The 19,882-nt window shown below is 48.2% G+C and overlaps 1 protein-coding gene across 7 annotated transcripts in view; it reads right to left on the reverse strand.

Moving 5' to 3' along the window:
- Positions 1 to 2,928: 2,928 nt before the first annotated feature.
- Positions 2,929 to 19,882, reverse strand: part of ATG13 (autophagy related 13) — a 49,797-nt gene continuing 32,843 nt past the window's right edge. For 6 of the 7 annotated variants that reach the window (XM_060105100.1, XM_060105096.1, XM_060105099.1 and 3 more), the window contains 11 exons: positions 17,853 to 17,893; positions 16,810 to 16,906; positions 16,406 to 16,504; positions 15,498 to 15,591; positions 11,611 to 11,721; positions 11,075 to 11,214; positions 9,102 to 9,216; positions 8,475 to 8,552; positions 8,191 to 8,307; positions 7,093 to 7,221; positions 2,929 to 5,276 (listed from right to left, as the gene is read on the reverse strand). In XM_060105100.1, coding sequence (XP_059961083.1) covers positions 5,199 to 5,276; positions 7,093 to 7,221; positions 8,191 to 8,307; positions 8,475 to 8,552; positions 9,102 to 9,216; positions 11,075 to 11,214; positions 11,611 to 11,721; positions 15,498 to 15,591; positions 16,406 to 16,504; positions 16,810 to 16,906; positions 17,853 to 17,893 — 1,099 coding nt within the window. In that variant the 3' untranslated portion in view covers positions 2,929 to 5,198. The remainder of the gene's footprint in view (positions 5,277 to 7,092; positions 7,222 to 8,190; positions 8,308 to 8,474; positions 8,553 to 9,101; positions 9,217 to 11,074; positions 11,215 to 11,610; positions 11,722 to 15,497; positions 15,592 to 16,405; positions 16,505 to 16,809; positions 16,907 to 17,852; positions 17,894 to 19,882) is intronic. The other variant, XM_060105101.1, reaches the window with a different exon arrangement.

The raw sequence follows: 19,882 nt of genomic DNA on the forward strand, positions 1-19,882 counted from the left end.
CAGTCAGTCTGACCCCTTCCTCATCCTGCTCACTTGTGAGCCGGTATGAAGCCAGCTTTCTGACCATATTCCAGGCTTAGAAGTGTGAACAGTCACCTTCCTTTTTGCACCTGTAGCATTCCAACTGGCCACCAAGTGCTAGATCCTAAAACCAGGACCTCTCTCCCCCAAACAGAGCAGACTGGTGGACCACAGCACAAGCTTTAGAGTGAGACCAGGGTTTGAAACCTAGTTCCATCACTCACAACCAGCTCTAACTGGTAATAGTCATGTAACTGGTCCCATGTCCGAGACTGTTGCTTCATTTCTCTGAAGATCAGACACACAGTCGTCCCTATGTGTGGGGGACTGGTTCCAGCCACCCGACCCCATGACACCAAAATCCAAGGATGCTCAAGTCCCTTCTAACAAGTGGTGTAGTATTTGCAATATAACCTACACACATCCTCTCTCTACATCATTTCTAGATTACTTATAATACCTAATACAATGTAAATGCCGTGTAAATAGTTGCCAGCATGCAGCAAATTCAAGTTTTGCTTTTTGGAACTTCCTGGAATTTTTTTTTTCCAAATATTTTTCTATCCAAGGTTGGGGGAACTCTCGGGTGTGGAACCCACAGATGCGAGGGCCGACCGTAACGTATACACTACATACAGAATGAGTGCCCAGTGGGAACCCGAATGATGGTCATTTCACAGAGGAATGAAGTGATAGTCCCAACCTTGTACAGCAGCCAAGGTTGGAACCCTCATCTTCCAGCCATTCCGGTCCTCCCCACCCACCCCTCAGCCTGAGAGCCTTGGCTGTTTCCACCTGCCACCTAGTCACGTGGAGGCTATGAAAGATCCAGCTTTCCTCTTTCGAGCAGTTTTGCTTTGCTTTAAAGGTTAAGATGGTAAAATTTTATTATGTTACATTATTTTACTACAATTGAAAAACTAAAATGGTTTGTCACAGGGAGGGCAGGCCAGAATTCCACTTGGCACTGGTCAAGTTCCAGCTGTCTGCTGCTTGCCTGCTGACTGCAATCAGGGGGCTATGATGGCCTCAGTCAGGCCTGTTCTTTTTTTCTCCTCATTGCTTGTTTGGGCTGGGGAAGCCGGGCCAAAGCTGCAGGATCAAGACAATGGTTACAAACACAGGCACTGAGTTCCAGGAAGCCAGTCCGCCTGCACAACTGTGACCTTCGTCCAGGTAGCTCAAACAGAAGGCACTGGCGGCCTGTCCCCCCGGCTCTGCTCAGCTCTAAGCTGGGTGACTATTTAGAATAGAAGGGCAGTGACCCAAGGAAATGACAAGACAGGGGAGCAGGAGATGGAGAGCTGTTTACTTGGGTTGGGCTCCTGGCAGGGCCTCTGCCAAGTGACTCAAAAGCCAGTTTACCCCTGCCTTGGCAACAGTGGGTCTCTGGGGGCAGAGTGTAGTGACATGGCTTAAAGGGGTAGGATACCATCAGACAAGGGGCAATTGAACACTTTGCTTTTGGGGGACCCCTAACTGAAGGTGAGGACTCCAAGGACAGTCTTTCCACCATTTCTGACCCAGGAGTTGGATGCATGGTCAGGTATCATGGTCAGCGTCACATGCAGTTCACTCACAAGCAAGGGCTCCCAGGGCCCAAAGCAGCAGCAGTGGGCGGGCCCATTCTTTTCAGCCCCAGGTTTGAGTTGAATTTAGAATTTTCTCACTAGTCCTCTTCTGCCCTGGGGCCTGGCTTCTGGCCTGAAGGGCGTGGGAGGCAACCAAGACAGCACTTACCTGGGTTTGTCAGTCTCCGGTCTCCGGCCTCCAGAACCACCTCTTCCTCTGGGACACCAGCTCTACCTCCCACTCCCTCCCGCCACTGCAGGCGAAATAGGAGGAAGGAGCTGGCTTTGCCAGGGCTGACACCTGTCATGGAAGCCCCCAGGGGGCCAGGCAGGAATAATCCCCACAGGGCTCTTCTACTTTTCCAGTGCCCTGGCTCCAGCTGTTTGTCAGATCAGGGCAGCTAAACAAACATGCATGGGACCTGGACTTCTGCTTACTTCACTCAGTCCCTTCCCTGTCTGGTTTGCTCAGCCACAACCCCTCACACCATATCAGCAAATATCCCAGCAGTCTGGGGAGTCCCCCGCCCCCTGCTTGGCCTCTGCTGGAAACATGGCAGGGACCTGTCAGTTGTCTTTCCCTCTGAGCCAAAGTCTGTTGCCCAGGGTGAGTGGTGAGCTGTGCTGGGTAGGAAGGATAGCGAGCTGAAGATAACGGCCTACCCATTCTGAGGATTTTACTATGGGCGTACCTCATGCATGTCTACTTCATACACGTCATCTCACTGAATACTCTCACACAACCCTTGAAATGGAAACATTACAGCCAAGGAAAATGAGGCTCTAAGAGGTTTCCTGGGACTTCCCTGGTGGTCCAGTGGTTAAGACTCCGTGCTCCCAATGCAGGGGGCCTGGGTTTGATCCCTGGTCAGTGAACTAAGATCCCACGTGCTGCACAGTGCGGCCAAGAAAAAAAAAAAAATTCCAACCAGCCCAAGGCCCCAGGACTCCGAACAGCCTGAATGGCTCTGAGACCTTGCTGTGCCTCACACGGCACCACTCTTCCCTCCACGGAGCTTGTCGGTGACCCGGGGCTGCCCAGAAGTGGGAGGAAGTGGGCTAGGTTTTTCGACAGCTTGCAGGACAGGAGGCTATAAAGTACAGAAAAAGTTTATTGGAGATCTCCTGAATACATTTTAAAGTATAGCTCAGTATTTCCAAATAAAGTAGGCTGGAGGAGTGGGAGGGGCTCTCCCACCTGGAGACACGACTGGTCCCAGCCCTGTCCCGGGGGTGCTGTGCGGCTCCGTCGAGGGCGCGTACCTTTCACCGTACAGGGCTGAGGGACAAGGGCCGGCCTCGACAGCTGCTCTGCTCCGCCCAGGCTCAGCTCAAAGTCAGGGCTCAGCCTCCCTGGCCTCTCCCTGATGGGGTCCTGAAGAAAGGCTGCTGCCTGCCGAGGCCAACAATTAGGAGTCAAAGAGGCAAATGGCTAACAGGCCTTCCCATGCTTGGCCTTGGAAGAGGGCAGCGGCTGAGAGATTAGGACGAGGTGGGGGAGTGGGGGAGTGGGAGGCAATCAGTAACTTACCAGGGCCTTCGCCCCATCTCAGTGCTGGGGCCTGGGGGGTAAGCCTGGATTGGTTTAGCAGGCCACAGGTGTGCTCTGGGCCAGTGACAGGATGGCCAGCTAAACGCCACTACTGGAAACACTTTTTTTTTTTTAATTTAATTTATTTTTATTTATTTTTGGCTGTGTTGGGTCTTTGTTGCTGAGCACAGGCTTTCTCTAGTTGTGGTGAGCAGGGGCTACTCTTCGTTGCGGTGCGTGGGCTTTTCATTGCGGTGGCTTCTCTTGTTGCAGAGCACGGGCCCTAGGTGCACGGGCTTCAGTAGTTGTGGCACACAGGCTTAGCTGCTCTGCAGCATGTGGGACCTTCCCGGACCAGGGCTCGAACCCGTGTCCCCTGCATTGGCAGGAGGATTCTTAACCACTGCGCCACCAGGGAAGCCCTGGAAACAGTTTTTCAGGCAGGAGGATGTGTGCACAGGGGCAGGGCTCAGCCCAACTGAGGCAGCATCAGAGCTGAGCCCAGCCCTCAGGGATCAGCCTCGCAGGTGAAAACAATGTCATGTAAGTGAAAACAATGTCACGTGCACTTGCTAACAAACAATTGAGGGCCACCTGCTCTGCTGCAGCACAGCTGCTGCCAATGAATACCCCAGGTGGGCCAGAGGAGCGGGGTTGGGCCTATCAGTTAGGCAGGGAGGAACAGATGGTCAGTGGGTGAGGCTGGGCCCTTGACTTCACTCAAGTAACACCACCTGAATGCCCAGCTTTGGTTTCTCAACAAGGAACCAATCCAACTAATAAACCTCAGGGCAGACCCTGGGGTTAAAGAAAGGTGGTGGCTAGGCCTAGGTGGAAGAAGGAAAAGGCCCGTAACCCAGCCCTGAGAATCAGGAACAAATGCCCCAGGAGGAGGGGCCTGTCTGGCCTTCCCCGGGGCCACAGCGCCCCTTGGGCACTACACGTGCCACAACTCTGGGGAGTCATCACATTTCACACCCAGGACTTCCTGGGCTGCCAGAACAGAGTCAGTCTCTCTGGAGAAGCTGGGAGATTCAGAGTTCTCACCAGGAATATGTACATGTCCAAGGCAGAGCGTGATGTCAGTTCAAATGCAGCAATTCTGGGAGGTTCTGCTGCCCTCAGCCAGCCCTATTTTTGGATCCCACCTTATACACATGGGAAGGGAAATCCTCAGGGCAGCAACCTGAATCCAAGGAACCTCTACAGGAGGAGGCGCTGCCCCAGGAAGAGGCCCTCCAACCTTCCCCAAGTGAAAATGTCTAACTTCAAACATGTTTTCTCTACAAAATATCTGATTTCTCTGAAAGTAATAAATATTTACTGGGTTCTATAACCAAGGAGCAATGACAGGGGAAGGGAGAGGAAAAAAAAGAACCTTTGCTGTGACTCCAATGACAGAATCCTAGAGAGGGAGGCTTCTGTTTCCATGCAGCTGAGCAGGGCAGCCGCCAGGGCTGCTCGGATGGGCTGGCACAGCCTTCAAGGGTGGGAATGGCTGACTTTAGGGTTCTTATCACCTTGGGCAGGAAGCCTGCCATACTGCCAAAAATACAGGCACGGGGCAGAGAGGGGGAGAGAGAGAGGGGAAGAAGATACCAGAACTAAAGGAGAAAGACCCTGAAGGAGAGCTTCCTTCCTTCCTCCTCCTAGCACTGTCTCCTTCCTCTTTCTGCCTCCACACCAGTCTCTGGGCCACCAGCTGGAATGTCGAATGGTGGATGGCAACGGCAGGCAGGCGAGGGGCCAGCTGCTGGGCAAACCCGGGGCAGGGGGCCGGCAGGAGGAGCGGGATGACAGCCTTTGTGAAGCAGCTGCTGAGGGCGGTATAAGCAGAGGGCCCTGCAGAGGGAGGTCAGAGGGTGAGTCCTCTCAAATGCTATCACTGGCCTTCACTGCTGCCGTGAGTCTCCAGGAGTGCAAGAGCAGGGACTTCTGGGTCCCCATGGGGGAACCAGCCTCCCCTCCACCTGGCTTGAAGCGGACAAGGGATGGGAGCAGCTGACGAGTGGGAGGCTCTCTGTCTCCTGGGACCACAAAAAGGGATGCTGCTGGTACTTGAGCACACCAACTTTTTACTGCAGGGTTTCTACAAAGGCATCAAATTCTCGGACATTCTTCTCGTGCACAGCCAGCTTCTCTGGTAGTGAGTCCTGTACCGGGAGGGGAGAGAAAAGCTGCTTATTCAGGTAGGGCCTTGAAGCCAGCTGTCACCCTGGGCTGAAGGGAGCACGGCAAAGAGTCCGGCTGAGCAGTGCTGGGTTGGAGAGCAAAGTGCCGAGCAACTGAGCAGGCATTGGCCAGTGGGCCTTTGCCCAGCAGGGGTTAGTGGGGGCTGGGGAGGTGGACAGAACAGCCTAGGGAATCTAAGCCGGCCACACACATAATGAGATGGAAAAGGACCATGCCAACAATAGGATGACACAGAGAAATTCAACGTGAAGTATCTTTGGCACAGATGAGACTGACATTAGAATAACACAGTAGGTTTAGAGCCCTACAAATTCAGAACGTGTACAAATGATTTCTTCACAGCCTGTGGTGGGCAGGCATCAGAATCCCCTGGGGGCACATGAACAAGGCAGTCCCAGCCATACTCCCAAGAGATTCTGACCCGGCAGGTCTACGGTGAGGCCTAGGAATCTGCATCTTTACATCAGCTGAGAAAGGGATGGGTTAGAGGGGGTTGAGAGAGAACAATGAAAACAAAAAAAACAGAACCATGAGGAATTAAGTTTAACTGCCCTCAGGTATCAACCATTAATTAAAATGTGGTCCTCATCAGGTGGTCTGTCTCCACTGATGAATTTGCATTTGAAGAGTTCAGCCATCACAGAAGACTTCCTGACAGGCACGAGACACTTGGTACCACAGGACTTACAAAGCAGCCCAGACAGGCCCAATGCCCGGGCAGGTTTGGGAGGTTGGGGCAACCAGCCAGCACTGGCTGCAGCCTCACGTTGAGCCTTTGGACTCCGGTTCCGTCCAAGCAAACTTCAAATGAGAGGCCAGGGAGCCAATGGTTAAAAGCCTAAAATCAGAAGCCAGACTCTTAGGGGTCAAAGCTTGTTTTGCCAGCTCAGTGTAACCACCAGCAAGTTATTTGCTCCCAGTGTCGTTTTTCTCATCTGTAAACTGGGATAATAAGAAAACCTACCTCTTAGGGTCATTGAAGTTTCATGTAAAGCACTTAAAAAATGCTTGGCACCTAGAAAGCTTCAATAAATGTTAATAATAATGACATTATTGCTGTATTATTATTACTGAGCATGCTTTTCTGATTAAAGCAAATCAAGGGCAGCTAAACCTAGATTCCTATTCCTAGAGCCATTCCTCTGATTTCGACACAGGAGGTGATATTCCTACCTCAGGCAGAGGGACCCTGACATCTTGTGGCATGGGGCACCCTGACTTTGCGGCTGTGCAGGGCACTCCTCTGCCCTTCAGAGACAGGAAATAGGAAAAACACCCTAAGCGGAGATGTGGTCATTACAGTCAGTATCAGGACATCTGGCTGAACACGAGAACCAGGGAACGAGCTCTCCGAGGAAAGGGCAAGAACACCAATGCTGGGGACCTTCTGCCCTGTACCACTGTCATCTGTCTGGCAAGCTTAACAGCTGATGGCAAGAGCTGTTGGAGCAGCCTGGCTTAGTGGCATCAGCAAGTAGAAGACATCAGGCACCAACAACAGGAGTGTGTGAGAAATGCTGTGACAAGAGTGCTGAGAAAAGGAGGAAATGAGCGCAAGCAAATTTGAGATAATGACCGCCAGGCACAATGCAAATCTCAAGTGTGATTCCAGGAAGGTAATGGTCTAAAAATCTCCATCCTGTTACAGGGAAGATGGGAGGTGTGGGCGTGGAGGAGTAACAGGAAGAAATTTCCAGGCCTGTGGAGCAGGAACGACCATCGAAGGAGGAAAGGAGGCCAGAGGATGAGGTGGGGTGGGGGAAGGGGTTTCCATACCAAGTCCTCAGCCATGGACTGTGCCCCGATATCTATGGAGAGGCTGCTCAGCTGAGGGGGGTTCTGAAATTCACGATAGAAGGTCCCCAAGTCCATCGGAAGAATGTCGTCTTTAGAAAAAGCTGGTTTCTTAAAAAACAAGACAGACTCAAGTTTAGCTTGCCTTGGACCACAGAGGAAGATCAGAGGGGGGGTAAGCTATCAACAACCCTCTTTCCTTCCAGTAATTAGCAAAGAAAAGGCTCCTCCAGGCTTATCTTAGAGAAATCTTTACACCTTCCTCTTCTAGGCAGCTGAGTTAAGCCTGGTGATGACATCCCTCTCCCCTGGTTAGGGTTTTGTCCCCTTCCTTCACACTCCTCTCCTTGGAAAAGGACTATCCAGGGACTTCCCTGGTGGTCCAGTGGTTAAGAATCTGCCTTCCAACATAGGGGATGCAGGTTTGATCTCCGGTTGGGGAACTAAGATCCCACATGCCACGGGGCAGCTAAGCCCACGTGCCACAACTAGAGAGAAGCCCGCGTGCTGCAACGAAAGATCCCGCATGCCACAACTAAGACCCGATGCAGCCAAAAATTAAAACGTTAAAAAAAAAAGGGCGGGCTTCCCTGGTGGCGCAGTGGTTGAGAGTCCGCCTGCCGATGCAGGGGACACGGGTTCATGCCCCGGTCCGGGAAGATCTCATGTCGCGGAGCGGCTGGGCCCGTGAGCCATGGCCGCTGAGCCTGCGCGTCCAGAGCCTGTGCTCCGCAACGGGAGAGGCCACAACAGTGAGAGGCCCGCGTACCGCAAAAGAAAAAAGGGTGGGGGGCTACCCATTCATGAATAGGACCTATGCAGTTACCACTGGAAAATCCCATTTCAAGTTGAATTTCAATCAAAGACATGGCACAAAATGCCTTACTGTTGATGGGCCTCCAAATGCCTCCCCAAGCAGGGTGTAAGGGCAGGTTCCCCACATAAGATGCACAGCCAGCACCCATTCCCTCTGCCTATACCGACCCATCTGATCCCCAAAGTCCTATTCAAGTGCAACGGATGCTTCCAGGTTTATTGCCCCCGAAGCAGCCAAGGTCAAGGAAGATGACGGCAACTTACGAAGTCGATCAGGACAAAGTCGTCCTGGGTATTGCCGCTGCTGCCCCCACTGGAGCCATCGGAGCGCAGGCTGCCCTGAAGAGGAGATGTAGTCTCTGGGGAATCTGGAGGATTCACCTGTTTCAGAATAAGGCAGAGGTAGGGGCTGGTTCTGGGCACTGGCTGTAAACCAAAAGCCAAGGAGCACGGCTAATGGTCTGTGGAGGAATAGTGAATGACTCGCCCAGGAAGGACAACGACTATGGCACCATCTCACTGCAAGCTTCAGGCAATGGTGGACTCACCATGGGATCCACATCCTCCAGCTCCAAATTCTTGGGAGCAAACATGGCAAAGGGTATGTCCAAACTGGTCAGGGTCACCTGAAGAGACATGGGAGAAAGTATTAGCGTCCCCCTTCCCCCAGTTTGCCTGCTTCCTTAGAGCCCACCAGAAGCCTGGGGGTCCAGCACGTTTGCACACCTCAGCTGACCACGCCACCCCTCAGGTTCCTGTCTTGTTGGAGACCTCTCCAACCCCCCGTGCCTCCCGCTGCATGCCCACGGCATCAACAGGGGTGAGGGCTGCCCAGGACCCTGAGAATTCAGCTTTGGAAGCTGGACCCACAGTAATTCAGTAACAACTGCTTTTCGCTGGCAGAGCTGAGGAGGAACTTCCTATTTCAAGTTAGGCTGAGGCAATGACACCTCAGTGTAACGTGTCTGTACCTAATGGCGTGGTCTCCTCTCCTGTATGATCACAGAGCAGTAGTTAACTTTTCTGGAGGGATGTCACAGGTTATTAACCCTCTTCACAAAAAATTCACACACACACACAACTTCGCATGCGATTTCAGTGGTTCCACAGATCCCAGGTAAGACCTCACTCTGAGGGCTCACACATTCTCACAGTTGCAGGGGCAGAAAAATCACCTGGTTGATGGGTTTGTTGACAAAAGCGCCCACTTTCCGGACAAAGATGGTCTCCAAGACATCATGGGGGGAGGCCCGTCCCTCACTGCTGTTTGACACAGTTTCAGTATCCTCACTGGAGCAGAAAGGTAATGTTGGTTCTCATTCTCAAACCATAGCAGAGCCTACTTGGTTCCCCATAAATCCACCATCTTGTGAGACTGCAGCCTAGGGCAGGAGTTACCCCCCACCAGCTCACATATGTGGGAAATGGCAATATGTGGTCTGGCGGCTGCCACTGTCACCCTCCCTTTTGAATTGAGAGCAGAGGACTGCATTTCCTGGAGAAGCTAAAAATTATGCATATGTTAATGAAACTTGGTGTTACAATTGTATAGAGCTTACATAAAATTTAATCTGTAATACCAATGCTAAGCATCAATCATCGTGCATCTAGCAATCATACATATAGGCAAGCGGCTCTCATAAGCAGCTAATTTTAATATTAATCTGATTACAAAGCCAGACTCAAGATTTTAGATTTTTCCTGCCTTCTTTTGTTTTGTTATCTGAAGCTCCGCACCATGTTTCCTCCCTTCTCTCTGCCCCCAGTCATCCCTCTGTTCAGCAAGATGTTCCAATGACACATTCAATTTGGCTGCTCCCACTCCCTCCCTCTAGACTGAGGCTGAGTCCTGGAAGATGGGGGACTCCAGGCAGCAGAAACAGGGGCCCATACTGTCGCTGCCAGACTAGCAGTCATAGCCCTACAAGCAGCAGGGGATGGGAAAGCCTCAAAGCAGGGGCTCAAGATGGGAAACACTATGCAGTCCACGTGGCCTCTAGACTCCAGCCAGCAGGGAGGACCAGCATTTAAGAACCCCCTACACGGTGTCCTCTGTCTTAAAAGTTACTCCCAGTCATACCCCAGGAATCAAGGCTCAGAAAATGAGAGTGTAAAATGACCAAGAGGATCCTCCTTTGATTCTCTGACAGGAGGAGGGATAAGAGGATGGAAGCTTGGGGAGCCAGGAATGAAAGTAATTACTTTTCCTGATGGATGGCACAGAAAGATCTTCCCAAACAATCTCCCCCTCCTCCATCTCCACTGTGGGAATGGAAAAAAAAAAAAACCCAGGAATTTCTATTATCTGAAAGTTCGTTTAAGATGTGGTGGGGCAATCAACGTCATTAGCTCTGGGGCCTTCCAGTTAAGGGAGGGAAGGGCAGGTCAAGACAGGCCCAGCTTCCCACAGAACTCCGAGTGTAATGGAAAGAGCGAGCCCAGGCCTTGCAATCCAAGGAGCTAGGCCTGTGTCTGGCCATCTTGTGAGCTCAGTGCTCTCTTAGGCAAATTGCTTTACCCTTCTGAGATCCTCTCGTCTTTTAAAAGGAGGTAACCGTGGTGATTTTTGCAGGGTGGGATTATGAGGACTTTTATTTCCACCTAATCAATGTCTTCAAATTTTGAATTTTACAGACTATCACTTCTGCAATCAGAAAAGACAAAGATTTTTTTTCTTTTTCAATTTTAGTGAGGGAAAATAGTTGTTTCTAAAGGATCTCCATGAGGCACTAACATAGTAGAAAACGAAAATCAATCCTAACTACTACCACAGACACACTGTGACTCCCGACGTCAGGGTTATGGTTAACAACGCCCTGTTGTGGTCTCAGAAAACACTGAGGATGCCAAGGGAGTCGATCCTGGGGTAAGAGAGAAACATCTGAAAAACACCTTCACTGGATGAGGGTGAGAAGCACTAAGCCCGACGCTTGCTGTTAGCAGCAGTGCCCAGGGAGAGCTTCCTCGCGTATCAGCTGCAATGTACAATTCTTATTGAGAATTTTAAGGATTCCACATTTTTCCCTCAAAGGCCAAGCCTGAGCCAATGCTGAAAGCTACTCTTTACTGATACCAAATAAGCGCATGTGCTGGGGAGGACAGGTCCCTGGCTGGTCCAAAGAGCAGCAGAGCCAAGACGTGAACTCACCTGCTGGAAGGTGTGGCAGCACAGTGGGCCCCATCAGAAGGGGTGTAGGTTGCCAGTCTCTCCTGGTCACCAGCCTGGGCACCGTGGGCAGGCTGGTTGGGAGCGAGGGGTACCCCACCTTCCTTCCCGGGAACCATTAGCTTTGGGGAAAAAATGGAAAAATACAGCGAATCATGGCCGTGTCAGGTAGAAGGGGAGACTCACGGCCTAGCATGATGGTATCTGCTTTCCAGCTTTTCCATCACCAATGCTGCCACCAAGTGGGCAGGAAACCTTGGAAATCTTTATCCTCCCTGGGGCTCAGTTAATGGAAGACGTGCATGGAAATGACTACAGAGGGAAAGACAGGGAGAAAACACTTGGGAAACTCTTCTTCCCTTTTTGAAGTCTAAAAGGGCCCCGCTCAGAATCATCTTAGTCCTCCAAAGCTACAGAAGAGCTCTGAACACTGGTGTCTCAAGAGGCCCTTCAAATGTGTCAGGGCAGGGGAGGCAGCGCAGGAACCCCTAGTGTCCTCCCCATCTTTAAAGATATACCTGGTAAGGGTGTGTGGTGTTTAAGCCGGCAGCAAACACTGCTGGACAAGCCAGGTCAGCTGATCCAACGCCCAGGGCAGCAGGCTGACAGGAAAGGCGAGAGCTTGAGAGCTAAGCAAGAGAAAAACAAAGAAGGGCAGAGGAAAGGAGGAGGAAAAAATAGGCAATCCTAGAGTATGACTAACGATCAAGATCGGCAGAGAGGTAAGGAATGGATCCCAGCCCACATCCTCACGGTGCGGGGGGCCTGAGGTAAGGGTTAAAGACAAACCAGGCCATTACTCTGTAAATAAGAAAGCAGACTTGTTTGCAGTGGGATTGAGATTCCCAGCTCTGTGCCTTCCAAAAGCCTCAAATGAGTTCCTTGCGCCCCCTTTTCCCAGGGGCTCAGCTAACTGTTTCAGTTTCCACCCCGGTAGATCTGTGGAGCACAAGCCTGGGCAGAACTCGGAGCCAAAGTCATCAGTTTTTCCCAGGTCATTCTATTTTCTCCTTTGACCTTGAGGTCTCTTTGAAACAGAAGCAGTCTTCTCTAATCACACCCTCCATCACCACTGGGTTTGGGAGGGTTCCTATTTATATTGAAAAAGAAAGAAAACCATTCTTGGATGGTTTATTTGGAAAAAAAGATATAAACAACTCCATGTATTTTTCACATCAATGGTAGGAGGAGGGGCAAATGACAAATCCTATTTTGGGCTGCTGTGCTATGGCTGTATACTGTTAAAAATCAATTACCATGCCTCAAAATAACCCACAGAAAACTTGGGGATATTTAAATAGCTATACTCTGTACTTTATTTACAGTTTTTAAATAAAAAGATACCGCCTGATTATATATACCCCCTTCTTCCCAGTATGGACTCACTTGATGGGAAAAGGCCAGTCCTGCCATGGGGACCCTCAGAGTGTCCGTCACCACAGGAGTAGGGGTCTGAAAATGTGCCTTTGTGACAGTAAACACACACTGTGCACAGATACACACAGAGACAGGAGAAACAAGAGAAGAAAAAAGAAAAGGGACTTGAGAAAGAAGTGAAAAAACTCTGGAAAGGGCAGTTGCAATAGAGGCTGAAATGTACAATGAAGTCAGGAGGGAAGCAGGGAGAGAGCTGCATGACTGCCTTTGGAAAAGGACCGCTTGGAAGGATGTGAAGAAGAGATGTTTATCCCTGGTGCTCTCCCTGATGAGCAGGTGGAAAACAAAGCTGAGTTGAGCTGCTATGACTTGGCGAAACCTGAACCAAGCATTAGTCTGTCTTTAGTCAAAAGAGGGTGGAAGTTAGAGAGCAGCTTCCAATAGGAAGGTCCTGAGAACAGACACAAGTTGTGCTAAGCAGGAATGAGGACACTAAGGTTAAGATGTTAGACTGAAAGCCTTTTTCTGGGGACTCAGGATCTGCAGGCTCAGGTTTAAACAGTTGACGTTTGTTGGCTGGAACTTTAAAATGCTCAGATACCCAGCTGCAAACTTTCCTACGTCATCTCAGGGAAGATGAGTGGGGGTGTGCAGGTGTAGGCATCAGGGTGTGTGTGTGCACGCTCTTACAGTCCCTGACGGTGTAGGAGAACTTCATGGAGTAAAAGCTGGGGCATTTTCAAAACTCATGATTTCAAAGCTAATTATGGGTATGATGATTGTTTTGGGTCTTGCTGTTCCATCTTTAAGTCTCACCAATTAGCTAATTAACGCCTAGAAATGGAGGTAGGACTTTAAGTCACAGTAGCAGGTTCAGGGTCACAACTATTTCTTGACTCAACTCTGTGCCCAAATGACATAATGAGCCTTATTTTGTTGGGGGGGGGGCGGGAAATCCAGCTCATTAACATGTATTTACTGGATTCTAGCAAAAGCTCAAATAGAAGTTGTTGAACGATTATGCAATTCCCTAGGTTAAACCAAGGAAGAAACTATTTCAATATTTACAGGAACAAGGAGGCCAGATGGCATATGATTTTTCTCTCTCTGTTCTACCATCAAGGTTCTAAATGAGTATTTCTGCACCAAACTGTACCAGTCTTGATTACAGGTACTCAGGGAGAAGTGACAAGGCTCACCCATGGGTGCTCAGTATTGATGAGATCTTGACGTGATCTACTTTTAAACTGTAAGAAGACACAACTGAGACCATGAAGAATATAGACTCTCCTTACACAGGTTAACAAACTTTTTTGCAAACATCAGGTACAGAAACTACTTAACTTCCCTTTATTTTGGGGTCAGGTCGAATTTCCACTGTATCAGAGAAAAAGACAAACTGATTTGTTAAGGCCCAGACTCACCATCCTTCAGATCTCCCAAGTTTATATACTATTTATGAATTTATCACATGTAAAACAAAACTGTTTAATGAACATTAAATGACATATTCACATTCTGATGATCTTAAAAAACAAACTACTCACTAATGTGCACTAGTAAGAAAGTGGGCCCTCCCCGCCTTTTTTGGTCAGGATTGTTCCATGTCAGCAAGTGTACCAGAAGCTACCCCCTCCCAGAGCAATGGTGACATCCATGCCTACATATACTAATAGGTGGAGGGAAAAAACAATTTCCACACCCCCAAACCAAACTGTCTAGGTAACTTTACAACAAGAATCTCTTTAACTCTAAACTGGGACAACAGAAATAACAGTGATCCATGGATTTTGTAAAGTGCTTCACACACCAGTTAGCTTTTGTGCTTAACTTCTGCTTTTAAAACAAATTAGAACTATAATTTTAATCCAGTACCTAACAACCCAGGATATAATAAATTAAATTTTTTTCTTAATTAAGAAAACATAGAAAATAAAAATGTATGCATAGCTAATTAATTTGTTGGGTGCCCCAAGTCAGATGGTGAAAAGGGATAATCTGGGGCTAGTTTCAAGGAAAGTAGAACTGACTGATGTCTAGAACCATCTAATATGAAAGCAAAGAGGAGGGAAATAATAGAGATGATGGGCAGGCAGTGGGTAGAAGATGAAGACTTGGGGTGGAAGGGAAGAAATGTGCCCCTGAAATTCAGTCAGCTGGCAAAAATGATTCCTTATCTGAAGCAGTCTCAGTACCACATACATCATACAACACTTCTTTGTGAGAAGAAGTTCTCACGTTGTTTGGAGACTGTGTTTTATTGAAACTGGATTTGACACTGAAGATGGACTCGAGTGGAAAAGTTAATGGTTAAAAATGTTCAGGGCTTCCCTGGTGGCGCAGTGGTTGAGAGTCCGCCTGCCGATGCAGGGGACACGGGTTCGTGCCCCGGTCCGGGAAGATCCCACATGCCGCGGAGCGGCTGGGCCCGTGAGCCACGGCCGCTGAGCCTGTGCGTCCGGAGCCTGTGCTCCGCAACGGGAGAGGTCACGACAGTGAGAGGCCCGCGTACCGCAAAAAAAAAAAAAAAAAAAAAAAAAAATGTTCAGAGAGGGAATGCAGATAGGCAGATATCTGTGTAACTATTAAGAAAAACTGCACAGTTGGTGTCTTACTGGCATTTTATGCTAAATTATCATTGGCTCCTTTTGTGCTCCTTCCATTATGAGGAACCATATTTACCACTTCAAAGAAGAAGTAGCTACCAAATTAACAAGTGTAGGTTAGAGTACCTCTCTGGTACCAGAACACATTTCTGATTTTCTGTGACTGATTTTCTAGGGAATTTTCAGATGTCCCAGGAAGGTAAAGGTTACATGTAATCTTGCAGGTTAAGAATGATTACAGACTAGAAACACTGCAATATTACCAGCTGGATAAGAAGGCTCTCCCTCACCCCTCAAAATAACCTCCTTGTAATAATCACCATCACCACCGAAAGAGATTGTATCTAAATTCTGACACCATTTCATAAGGCCCATATATGTACCAAATAACTATTGCCACCCCGGATCCTGTTTCCCCCTACCTGGGATGGAGGGGAGGTGGAAAAAGAGGTGGTACACACTTCTTGAGAATCTTCCACAGAAGGATATGTTACTCCAGTGTCCTCACCAGCGGTTCTATGGTGAGTGGAAAAGAAATCATGAACTGACTGACGGCAGTAATTTCAGAAAGGATACAAAGAGAGGTTAGATACAGATGCAAGTTGTGACATGAACTGTTTCAGGCAGAGTTCCTAATGGCGAGAGAGGTATGTTGAATCCTTGATAATTTCAAACATTTCCAGAAAGCAGCATCTAGAAGTTGACAATGGCTTTTTTTTTAATCCAAACATTTTACCTGACATATCATTTGAGAGGATTTTCTGAAGCCTGGCCAGTGTTGTGACCAAGAATTATCAGCAATAGAGAATGCAGTGAAACAAAAGTCTAGACTCCAAAGACAAAACCTATCCAACTTCATGAGTCCTTTACAGAAAGGCAGCATCTCTCCTGATACAAATCTATTCCAATCTCTAGAAAATTCTGTTATCTGGGATCTAGGTCTGGAGATATTTGATTCTGATGTATAAAACTGCCTTGTGCCAGCCAGTGGTGACCAGCCAGTGGTGAAAACCATTTAATTTGCAAAGGACATTCTACAAATTACTGCCACTCTCACAGTCCCGAAGTAAAATCAAATCAAAAGTCAAATCACTACTGTCAAGATCCAAAATATCCAAGAATTTTCTGAGACTTGGTACACCCTAAGTCTTGGTATACCCTATAGACAGCAGCAAGAATGAAAGCTGGCCACTCCACTTCCCTCCACATGGCATCTCCATCAGTGCCCCCTGCCTATCAGTGAGTGCTGATAAAGGTGCTCTATGGACCTGTGCAAGATGGATGCTTCTGCCTAGCTGCAGTTTGGGGAAGTGTTTTTCACAGTCCTCACCTGTAATTGCAGGGATGCATGGGCGAGGAGCTGGGATAGGGACGGTCCACAAAGTGATCAATAATAATCCCCATGATAGGTGGGGTCCTCTCAAAGTGCCTGTAATGCAGTAAGCAGATTGCCGTATTTGTTAGAATGCCTTGTCAAGTCCCCCTGAAGTCCTCAGAGAGCCCCTCGCCTCTTATCTATCGGCAGGAACCACAGAGGCTTAACTACTACATCCCTAAATATAAACCACCAATTCTACATTGGCTCTGGGACCCTCAGATTCTCCAATCTGGAAGAAGGGTTCTCTCAATTCAGCAATGGAGAAGCTGAATTGTAGGCTTAGCCACAAGGTTTGGAGGAAAAGAACTTTAATATCTTTAGAAGAGTTCTATTGGATTCCAAGGCTCTTTCCTCACCTGGTGGACATGAATGCCAAGTTAATTCTGTAAGCACAAGAAAGAGTGATGGTGCCCACAGGGGTACCCACTGTCCCAACACGAACTGTCTGGAAACCTAGGAAAAGAGATAAATAATTAGGTTTTTCCAGAGAATACTTACAGTACCCGCAGTCTGTCTTTCCCTGAACCACTTAGCCTGTTGTACAATCTCTGGCATTACCCACTTAGCACCCTGAGTGCAGTAGCCTCAATTTCATACATACGTGTATGTGTGTGTATGTATATATATATATTTTTTCAATTTATTCTATATTGACCTAATATTGCCAGGGGAAACAGCATTCTATTTCCAGATAAAACTACCTTCAAAGGGGTAAAATGATGATTAGTCCTAAAGCTTAAACAAGTCCTAACCAACCCTGTCCAGATGTGCTACTAAGACAGCAAAGGGGCACAGGGAGTTTCTCACACAAACACCTCAATTTATGAAGTAAATGCACTCCCACCCAAGTTGCCACCCCAGAACTAAATACAGAAAAGATCAGAGTGTTACAACAAAGCTTTCCTGGTTTTCTTGGTTTCATTTCCAATTTTTCAAAATTGTTGATGCTCATCAGAGACATTTAACATGCTCATTGTAGAAAATTAGGAAAACAGACAGTCGTATAAAGCAGGGGTCGCTAACCCCTGGGAGACCAGGCCACAGAGCAGGAGGTGAGTGGCGGGCAAGCGACTGAAGCTTCATCTGCCACTCTCCATCACTAGTATCACCCCCCACTTCCGTGGAAAAATTGTCTTCCACAAAACCGGTCCCTGGTGCCAAAAGGTTGGGGACTACTGGTATAAAGAGTAAGAAAGAATACTGAGTTACTGGAACTTTTGGGAAAATTATTCAGTCATTCCCTGGTGGCTCTTTGGACCACCTACCTGTCTTTTCCTTACTTGTATCACTCATACTAAAATCACAAGCTATGTATTATTACAGGCAGCATCCAAGCATATCTCTGAAGTCAGGAGAGCTCTTAACAATACTACAAATGTTTTTCAACCTTGATACATACCTTCTCCTAAGCCATTCAGCTGAACTTCCCCAAAATATATTCTGTAGGGAAGCAAGAAAAAAAATGTTACCGGGTTCTTTATTCTAAGGGCCTACATACCAAACACCGAGAAACAAAATAAACAAAACCAACCCTTCTTATCTGCATGAACATCTCTCCTAATGGTGCAATATTGCTACCACTTGATTAAGCTGTAGGCATGGGCATGTAGATGGAGAGGACTGGTTAAGGAATTAGGAGAATAGGGACTCCCCTAGTGGCGCAGTGGTTAAGAATCCACCTGCCAATGCAAGGGACACGGGTTTGAGCCCTGGTCGGGAAGATCCCACATGCCGCGGAGCAACTAAGCCCGCGCACCACAACGAAGAATAGCCCCCTGCTCACCACAACTAGAGAAAGCTGGCGCACAGCAACGAAGACCCAACGCAGCCAAAAATAAATTAATTAGTTAATTAAAAGAAAAAAAAGGATCAGTTAGTAAATATTTTATGCTTGTGGGCCACATAGTCTGTAGCAACTACTCAGCTTTGCTGTTATACTGCAAAAGTAACCACTGATAATACGTAAACGAATGGAGTGGCTATGTTGTAAGATAATCTTATTTATAAAAACAAGGGACTTCCCTGGTGGTCCAGTGATAAAGAATCTGCCTTCCAATGCAGGGGATGCGGGTTCGATGCCTGGTTGGGGAACTAAGATCCCACATGCCGCGGGGCAACTAAGCCCGTGCGCCACAACTTCTAAGCTCACGTGCCTCAACTAGACAGCCTGCGTGCCCCAAACTACAGAGCCCACGCGCTCTGGAGCCTGTGCACCACAACTAGAGAGAGAAAACCTGCATGCCACAACTAGAGAGAAGCCCATGCGCCGCAACAAAGAGCCCGCGCGTCGCAATGAAAGATCCTGCATGCCTCAACGAAGATCCCACGTGCCATAACTAAGACCCGATGCAGCCAAAAAAGAAAAATAAATACATAAATTTTAAAAATATATAAAAAAATAAAAATAAAAACAAGCAAATGGTCTGCTGACTATAGTTTGCTGACTCCTGCCATAAAGTAATACATGAATAACGTTAATAAACTGTCACCAAAGGAGATTTTGCTAGGTACCCTCTGACAAAAAGCTGACCATCAGCTCACTACTCATCTGAATACTGGTACAGTGCTTTAAATAATCTGATTATGTTCCACTTTTTCTTGGCTATATTCTTTCTTTCTTTCTTTATTATTTTTTTTGCGGTACGCGGGCCTCTCACTGCTGTGGCCTCTCCCGTTGTGGAGCACAGGCTCCGGACGCGCAGGCTCAGCAGCCACGGCTCACGGGCCCAGCCGCTCCACGGCATGTGGGATCTTCCTGGACTGGGGCACGAACCTGTGTCCCCTGCATCGGCAGGTGGACTCTCAAGCACTGTGCCACCAGGGAAGCCCCTTGTAAATACTGTATTACTCCAGAGATACAATGAAGACTTGAAACACAGGTATGAAAAGGACTAGGAGTCCTAGTTAACTAAGCTGATGACTAGTAGTGTAACATGGCTACTTACAGAAGAACCAAAGTGAAGGAAACTTAGCATAGGTAAATGGGAAATAAAAGAAAGGAATCTATTATATCTAAATAAAAGTCTAATAACTTTCAAATGGAATACACATCCTGAAACCTGGGAAGACAACAAAAATGTATTAAAGACTTGGAAAAATAAATATAGGTAGGGTTGCTGGATTATTTCAACAGAACTAGTTAAGTCTCTCATCCTTGGTCCTTCCATCCTGCTATACTAATTCTTCTCAAGTTCAGCTCTAGGGACTTCCCTGGTGGCACAGTGGTTAAGAATCCGCCTGCCAATGCAGGGGACACGGGTTCAAGCCCTGGTCCGGGAAGATGCCACATGCCACAGAGCAACTAAGCCCATATGCCACAACTACTGAGCCTGCACTCTAGAGCCCGCGAACCACAACTACTGAGCCTGTGTGCCACAACTACTGAAGCCCGTGCATCTAGAGTCCGTGCTCCACAACTAGAGAAGCCAC

This window comes from Mesoplodon densirostris, chromosome 7, assembly GCF_025265405.1.
Source record: "Mesoplodon densirostris isolate mMesDen1 chromosome 7, mMesDen1 primary haplotype, whole genome shotgun sequence".
NCBI classification, from domain to species: Eukaryota; Metazoa; Chordata; class Mammalia; order Artiodactyla; family Ziphiidae; genus Mesoplodon; species Mesoplodon densirostris.